Source organism: Hevea brasiliensis, unplaced genomic scaffold (genome assembly GCF_030052815.1).
Source record: "Hevea brasiliensis isolate MT/VB/25A 57/8 unplaced genomic scaffold, ASM3005281v1 Scaf43, whole genome shotgun sequence".
NCBI lineage: Eukaryota > Viridiplantae > Streptophyta > Magnoliopsida > Malpighiales > Euphorbiaceae > Hevea > Hevea brasiliensis.
Genome location: NW_026614951.1, coordinates 29,927 through 39,038, shown reverse-complemented (window position 1 = coordinate 39,038; position 9,112 = coordinate 29,927). Strand labels below are relative to the sequence as shown.

At 29.4% G+C, this 9,112-nt stretch overlaps 1 protein-coding gene and 1 pseudogene across 1 annotated transcript; one reads left to right on the top strand and one right to left on the bottom strand.

Moving 5' to 3' along the window:
- Positions 1-445: 445 nt before the first annotated feature.
- LOC110646434 (iridoid oxidase-like) lies at positions 446-1,270 on the bottom strand. The gene is made up of 2 exons (XM_058142342.1): positions 827-1,270; positions 446-745 (listed from the first exon to the last, which is right to left on the bottom strand). The coding sequence occupies exons 1-2, from the start codon at positions 1,193-1,195 to the stop codon at positions 446-448; spliced, it is 669 nt and encodes a 222-aa protein (XP_057998325.1). The 5' UTR covers positions 1,196-1,270.
- A 4,578-nt stretch (positions 1,271-5,848) lies between these two features.
- Positions 5,849-8,737, top strand: LOC131177376 (E3 ubiquitin-protein ligase UPL5-like; annotated as a pseudogene).
- The last annotated feature ends 375 nt before the right edge of the window (positions 8,738-9,112 follow it).

Below are 9,112 nucleotides of genomic sequence, written 5' to 3'. Positions count from 1 at the left end.
AATACATCACACAACCATATAGTATCTAGAAAGATTTTTTAAAAAACAAAATAAAATTTAAATTTAAGACTTCATCTAAATTGAAAAGTGAACTTACCACACTGATTAAGTTGAGAGTATTATTAGTCAGCCATCATCTTCGGACGTCTCTTGGGTATCACATTCAGAGGTACAAGTTTTTTCACACTCATTCCAATCTTTTCTCTCATATCTAAGATCTCAGGGGTTGAATCCTTGTCAAGTTCCCAATCAAAACAGTGAATTAAAGATGCTAGACTAAGGAGAAGTACTCGTTGTGCCAATAACATACCTATACAAATCCTCCGCCCTGATCCAAATGGAATCAACTCAAAATTTTGCCCTTGTAGTCAATGTTTGAACCTAAAAACCTCTCAGGCTTAAAGGTCAAAGGATCTTCCCAAGAATCTGGGTCTCTTCCTATTGCTCAAGCATTCACAAAAACTTGAGTATCTTTGGCTATATGGTACCCCATGAAATTTGTATCTTGCATTGTGTTTCTTGGAACGAGTAAAGGAACTGAGGGATGTAACCGAAGTGCTTCCTTTACAACAGCTTGCAAATATGGCAATTTCTCTATGTCACTCTCTTCAACATTTCTATTCTCTCCAACAACCTCATTGAGTTCTTCTTTAACCTTTCTCATGGCTTCAGGTTTACGAAGTAACTCTGCCATAGCCCATTCTGTTGCTGCACTTGTAGTCTCTGACCCAGCAAAAAACATTTCCTTTAAACATCAAACACACAAACAATTAGTTAATTAATTATGTAATCTAAAATGCATTTAATTAATCAAGTAAATGCTTACCAATATGATTATAATGATTCTTTCATATGGGATCTTCTCATGCCAATCTTTACCATCACCTTCAAATTCCAACAAAGTGTCTAGGAAGTCCTTATTATTCTTCTCCTCATTCCCTAATTTGTATTCCTCAAGCCTCTCTTTCACAAACCCTTCAACAATCTTCAAAGCTCTTGCCATATCTCTCGACATGTTCCTCCTTAACCCCTGTGGATCAAACCATTTCAAGAATGGTAGAAAATCTGCTACATTTGGCGTCCCTGCCCACATTGCAGCCATTCCTGTGGCTTGAAAAAATTCATACCCTTCTTTGCACTGTGAATCCAAAAGGTCTCTTGAGAGCATGAGGTTACCAATTACGTTGAATGCCATTAGAAAGAGATAGTGGGGTAAATTCACTACCCCTGACTCTCCCCTTGCATTTGCAGCTGCTGTATCATCTTCAATATTCCTATTGAAACAATTTTATATATATGAATTGCTATGATATAATTAATAAATTCAATAAAAACCACAACATCAACAACAATGATATAGCATATGCAATATTTGAATCTAATTTCAACATTTAATTATATGTTAAATCGATATACTAATTTCTAACATGATATCTGAACTTGAATTGAAGATATTGTGAAAGACTTGTTATTAATCAATTGACACAAGCTAATTTCAACATTTAATTAAATGTTGGACCTTCTCACTAATCTCTAATACCATTTCCTAATACACATAATGAAGAGTGTAAAATTTACTATAATACCATATTAAAAGTTCAAACTTAATTTCAAGCGTTTAAGTTGGGGATTTTTAAAGTTTCATTTATTTCACGAACAATATTTTTCTGTAAAATAATTTTTATATTTTTTGTTGTTTGGGAATAAAAAAATAAAAATTATTTAATTATATATTAAATTGATATATTAATCTCTAATATAATCTCTGAACTCAAATTAAAAATATTGTGAAAGACTCATTATTAATTGATTGACACAAGCTAATTTCAACATTTAATTATATGTTAAATCATCTGAGTAATCTCTAATACCATTTCCTAATATGCATAATAAAGAGTGTAGAATTTACTTTAAAACCATATTAAAAATTCAAACTCAATTTCAAGTGTTTAAATTAGAGATTTTTAAAGCTGTATTTTAGAAAAGTGCTTTTCTGAAAAATATTTTTCATATTTTTTTATTGTTTGAGAATAAAAAAAATAAAACACTGTAAGAAAATCATTTTCTCTAAATATGCTCTTCAAACTTGGAAATAACTTCTTGTTTCAAGATTAAGAAGTCATATTAAATACTGACATAAAATTACGGTTGTATTATGCAACATCTCCTTAAATTTATGATAAACTGAGTGTAAATAAGAAAGACCATATCTTTAGCATAATTAACTTTTTAATAAGAATGATGAAGTTTTAAATTTATAAAAATCGACTCTAATAAAGTATTTTAACAAAAAGTTTGGATTAAGTGACATTCAAATATTTTTAAGCCGGCGACATATGGAAATCGAAAAATGGGACAAAAGAAAGATATCAAAAGCCTAGAAGTTACAATTGAATATTGTGACCTCTCAAGTACTCAAACATATTTTATTAGGTGAGTACAAAAAATAAAAAAATTCACAGAAACTGCACGACCAATAAAAAACAAATTTGTGAACATTTGGTTGAAATCGAACTAAATCAAATTATATTGTTAAAATCGAATTAATTGAATTACTATATTTTAAAAATCAAATCAGGTTGAAATGCACAAAAAATCGAACCATCGTAATTTAGTTTAGTTCGAATCGATTGATTTTTTAGTTTTAATTGATTTTTTAGTTTTAATTGATTTTTTATTTAGACTTGATTTTTAAGCTATTGGTATGTGTCTAAGATAAGAGCTGCATAGATGAGAATGTTAAGGTATCCGAGTGACCATACTAAACTAGATAAAGTCAGTAATGAGAGTATTAGAGAAAAGGTAGGAGTGGTGCCAATTGAGGATAAGTTGAGAAAATGGAGATTGAGATGGTTTGGACATGTGAAGCGTAAACATATGGATGCTCCAGTTAGACATGTAACGCCCACACCGTAGGTTGTCCGTACATTTTACTGTTCCGACAACTAATGTCTGTTCGAACAGTTAAAATGTCTGGAACTATACTTAAACTATAGTGAGGAGGCATAAATTAATGAAATAAATATTAAAAAAAATAAATATAGGAAAAATTTTGAGAAATAAAATAAAATTTAGAGAATTTATTAATTGGTATAAAAAAATAAAAAAATTTTTTATTTATGAACAATAAAACAAAAAAATTAAATTGAACTAAATTAAATTGTCAAAATCGAATTAATTAAATTACTATATTTTAAAAATCAAATCAAATTGAAATGCACAAAAAATCAAACCACTCTAATTTGGTTTAGTTCGAATCGATTGATTTTTTTAGTTTTAATTGGTTTTTTATTTAGACTTGATTTTTAAGTTGTTGGTATGATTTTGACCTTGAATTGAACATAATAACCATTAATCAAGGAAATTAAACAATTTATATGTATAAAAATACATATAATACATAAATTTTTTATAAAAATAAATTAATTTAAAAATTAATAAAGTAATTCAATTTAATTTGATTCGATTCAATCAATTTTTTCTCTTTAAAATTAAACCGATTTTAAATAACCGATCAAACCAAACTTAATAAACTTAAAATTGAACCAAATTAACGAATTAAGATGATTCGATTTAATTTATTTAGTTTAAATAAAATAATACTTACCCCTAAATATGATTATATTTTGTTAATAATTACCAATAAAATTTTAATTATTGTATGGAAACTTAAAAAACGAATAAAAATAATGAAATAAATATATATTAATTAAATTTTGATTTAATTTTAGTTAAATATTAAATTTTTAAATACTCTATTTTCACCTACTCTATCACCGGCCGGATTCAAAATCCTTTAAAAAAAAAAAAAAGTTTTGAGACGCAGTATGATCACATAGGATTAATCGTGCTTATTACTTTTAGCTAGAAAATTAGGTATATTTCGTTTTAAGATATTTTATAACTTGATTATTAAAATGTCAAAAATTATCATTTATTTTTTTATTTTTAAGATAAAAAAAATTAATTTTTTTAATTAATAAAATAATTATTTTATTAAAATTAATTATTATTTTAATTTTATTAAAAATTTATAATTTTAACAATTGTATTTAATTTTTTTTTTATTAATTCACAATCACACATGAGGTCCTACCTTAACCACACCACAATCACCAACACCTTTCAATTTTTATTTTAATACTCACAATAAATCAAATAAAACTTTTACATATTATAAGTGTGAAAATAAAATCTGAATAAATATATATTAGTTGAAAAATAGATTTGAATATTTTGTTTGGGAAAAACTGGATATTATATGATTCTTTTAGCAAAAAAAAAAAGAAGTTTACAGGAGGGGAGATTCATTTAATTTTAGAGAGTGTTTGGTTTAACTTATAAATCAATTAAACCTGCTTATAAGTAAAAAGTTATAGGTACATTGTGTTTGATCATGCTTATAAATTATAAAAAACTATTTAAAATAAATCAAAAGTCATAAATAAGTTAACTTTATTTATGACTTATCTATTTATTTTAAAATTATATTTTAACTGAATAAAAAATTATATTATTCTAATAATTTTTAAAAACATCAATACCATCTTCATCTTAATAACCACAACATTCAATGATATATTATTTTTTATCATTTGACATATTAAATTTCTTTTAAACACTTTTTAACTAAATAATTAAATTATTTAAAAATTAATTTTAAATAACTTTATCAACTATTAATTACTTATTTTTAAATTAGCTTATAAGTTAAAAAATATTATTTAAATCAAAAAGTTAAAAACAATTAACCAAACCTAACACTTTCTTAATAAGTAATCTTACTAAAAAAATTACTGTAAAGTTTATAATTCATTTACTCAAAAATATCGATAAGAATCCAAACTAATAGCCTTTTATCATTGGGCCTAATTTAATCATCGAGTTCTCTTACCCCGTGTTTGGACACGAGGAAAGTGAGAGGGAAGAAAAATAAGTTGTGAAAAATAAGAAAGTATTCTCATTTTTCTTTGTTAAAATAGTACGGGGAAGGAAAATAACAAGTATTTTATTCTATTTATTTTCTCTTCAATTTACAAAGAAAATAATAAAAATAGAAAAATTGTGCATTAAAATTTATGCAATTATATATATATAGCATTTCTTTAATTTTTTTTATTTGTGTCTTTATTAAGTAAAATGGTAAATATACTTTATAAAGTAAGGATAAAGTAGTAATTTTAATTTTTTTGCTTCACTCATTTTTTTCTCAAACAAGAAAAAATAAATTTATTTTCCTTTCATCCAAACACAAAAGGACAAAATAAATGAGAAAATAGAATATTTTTCTATATGTTATTTTCCTTTCCCTCTTATAAATTATCCAAATAGAGTGTCAAGGACGCAGCTTCTTAGCATTTGATTGGGAAAAAATAAATAAATAAGTCTAGTGATAAATAAATTTAAAATTTATTTTTGAGCTGAATAAGGAAATAATTTTTTAATTAAAGTTAAATAGGATTAATATTTAGCAAACAATATTAAAGTATTATTTTTTTAATTTTTTAATAATAATATATTAAAAATAATAATTTTAATATTACATAATTTTTTATTTTATAATAATTTTGTTTTAATTAAAAATAACAAATAAAAAAAAACTATTTTATTTATAAAAAAATAATATTTTGTCAGCCAAAGATTTATTTCACTTTAGCTAGTTAGCAAGTTCCTCGCAACTTAATTTTGCACCGGCAACCACGGAAAATGGCAACGCCAGTCCAACACCTTCGAGAAACTGGGAAATCATATCCGCTACCGGCTAGTATGCCTGGTCGGCTAGATCTACTCATACAGGTCAAAATGAGGTCACTCCTCCTAACGAATTCACTATAATAATGTCATCTACGTCTCTGCAAATTTGCTTTCATTTTGCTGGAAAATGGACTGGAAATTCAGTTCACGTCGTACAGCCCAGTGCATGTTTATCAGCAATTTGATCTCTCGTGATGAAACCCAAGAAATTCAAAAGAAATGGACCGATACTATGAATTCTCTTAATCAGAAAATCCAAGCCATAATCAGAATTCCATCTATCAGATTAAGGTTATTTCGTATTGGGAAGCAGCTAGAATGGGAGAAGATGATCATGGATGGTTCAATTCAAAACACTAGACGCCTTCACTTGGTAAGCCCAACGCATCTACGGCCTTGGCAAATTGTTGATGAAATGATTTCAGTGATTTATCGCTGCTTTTACAGGAAATACGTGCCTTCATCGTATACCCAGATCGAGAATTGCATGAATGAGTTCTTCTCAATGATCCCAACAGAGAACAAATGTTATTTAGAGGTAATTCGGCTGTCCTTTCTTCCAGAACTGTTGTTCTCGCTTTATTTGTCACCATATCAAGTGGACAAAGTCTTTGCTTTTGGAATGATTATGCATATTCTGAAGTTGAGTAGAATAGTATTGGCGAAAGATTGGCGTAACGAATGTGCATGTTTGGTGTTAGAGTTTTGTAAGTTGCTCAGAAGGGTGTCTCATGAGGATTCCCTGTATCTCTCTTGCCGGAGTACTCTTGGGTTGTTGCTGAAAAACATGGATATTGCTAGTTGGTTGTTGTATGGGGAGGATACTAAGGGAGCCAGCTGTTTGATAAAGGAGATTTTCTCTTTTGTTGGTGAGCTGGGGAATAGATTAGGTGAAGATTTGGTTTCCAGTACAGAATCTCCCTGGAGTTCAGGGCCCTTTTTTGGTGATGTTTGTGACTTCAAGGCATTTTTGCTCCCTTTGTTTACTGTCATTAAGAGAGGTCCAAGTTCTGATCCCATTCTCAACAGGGATTATGTGGAAGCATTTGGGTTTCTTTATGCTACATTTAATAAATTGTTGAGAAAGATGGATGAATGCCTTCTTAAGATGCAGAGCTGTTTTCCTTTAAACACAACATGGGAAGATGTTACAGTCTGGAATGGATGGTTTCAGCATCCTGCCATTTTGGAAGAATTGCACAAAATCAGTGAACTTTATGACGTCGCTGAAGAAGAATTGTGGATGTCTTTATGGCAGACAGAGTTTTCACTATGTGTGCTGCTTGTTAAATATTTTAAGCCAAGAGATGATATTAGGTGTCTTCTAGAGCATAAGAATGATTATGGCTTTGAATTTAGGAGGCATTTGGCCAGGTAGATGATTCCCAAGGCAAATGAAGATTTCCAAAGATCGCTCAAGATAGTAATTGACAAGTTCCTCAACATGGAAGCTCATGTTGAAGGCCATCAGGTGCCGCCTAATGATTTGTTTTCACAACTCAGGGTACAAGAAGAGAGTGCAGCAGGACTGAGTTATTTCACGGTGAAGTGGTTTCTCTCAATGTACCAGGCTATATTCAATCCACAAAATGCTCTTTTTATTGCATGTCCAAATGATCCTGCACGACTCTATCCTAATCCTGGTAAGCTTTCCGCTGAATGTAATGCATGTTTCCTTCAACAGGATCTTATTGCTGTGTGTCATGATCCTTTCCTGATAGAAACGATTTGTTATCCCCTATCTTGCATTAATAAAGCGTCAGTTTTCCCAGCTTATTTAGAATTTGCTAAGATTTATATTTATAACATTGGTCCCTGAAATTGTGAGAGATAATCATGCTGTGACATAATTAGAAATAAAGTTTACAGACAAATTAAAAGCTTAATGTTGAATTGGAAAAAAGTGAAGTTTCATTCATAATATTGAAATAGAGTTCTGATAGAAATGAATGCTTTTTAAATTGAAGGTCTGGGTTATGTATGTGATTCTCTCCTCTGATATCTCTTTATTCCTTTATGTAGTTGACATACAATTATGTTTTTGGTTCAATTAATATGATTAGAATTGGATATTTTTTATTCCTACAGAAAGGATTTAGTACTCATACACTTCTAATATGTGCAGCAATTAAGCTGGAGAACTTTCACCTTCAGTATTTCCGGTTAGCTGGTAAGCTGATAGCATTAGCTTTGATTCATCAAGTGCGAGTAGGTGTTGTCTTTGATCGTGTTTTTTTCTTACAATTGGCTGGAAAGAGTATTTCATTAGAAGATACACGGGATGCAGATCCATGCTTGTATAGTAACTGCAAGCAGATAATGGAGATGGTTTCCAAACCCATTGTTTCTGATGCTTTAGAACTGAGGTTTATTGGAGGTGCAGAGTACAAAAGGAGTGCAGAACTTTGCCCTGATGGAAAGAGCATAGTTGTGAATAGCAAAAATTGGAAAATGTTTGCTGATCTTATCATTCAACATCACTTTGTTACATCAATCTCTAAACAGGTTTCTTATTTTGCTCAAGGTCTTGCCGATGTTTTTGGTAACATACGCCTCCAGAAGTTCTTTTTCCATTGTTTAGATCTTGAAGATCTTGATTACATGATGCAAGGAATTGGAAGCAGTGTTTCTCCTTATGATTTGAAGGCAAATGCAGCAAGCTATGGATATTATGTAAGTGATTCTCTTCCAGTTTGCTTATGCTATGAGCTTGCAGAATTTTCTCATATCAACTCTGTTTGAAATTATCTCTAAACTAAAGTCTACTTTTCCTTTATACTTTCTTCTATTATATTACAGCTTACAAGTAGCTTAGAGATTTTCTTCTAACAATTTTCGGACAATCAATATGAATATTTGGCAGAGTGACAGAAGGAGACATGTTATTACAAATTGGGAAAAGCGTAGGCTTTTGGGACGCGGGTCATTTGGATCAGTGTATGAAGGATATGCAGTCAGGGGTTTCTTTTTTGCTGTGGAGGAAGTTGTCACGACCCAAAATTCTGAACCGTGACTGAAGCATAATTTAAGTATTCTTAAATCATACAAGCCTTACCAGAGTATCTTGAATGAATATATTGTCACTTACTAATAAAAAAAAAAAAAGGCAAAATCCAAATAAACAAAATGCTGAATAAACATCATAAATATCCCATAAGTAATAAACTGCGGAGTGTAGACCCTTATTTTGTGATGAGTATGTGCATTGAGCCCGTGGGAAACCCGATGATGAAAAATTATATGACTGTAAGATGTAATTGGAGGCATGGAGCTGAATTATTAATTCTGTGGCATGATCTTGAAAAAAATAAAAATAATAATAAAGTTTTGGAGAAATTAATTTAATTAAATTTAAATA

Excerpts from the sequence above, each read along its gene's own strand:
- LOC110646434 (XM_058142342.1), bottom strand. The coding sequence starts at position 1,195 with ATGGCATTCAACGTAATTGGTAACCTCATGCTCTCAAGAGACCTTTTG. Across the intron at positions 746-826 it reads GAATCATTATAATCATATTG|GAAATGTTTTTTGCTGGGTC; the intron begins GTAAGCATTTAC and ends TGATGTTTAAAG.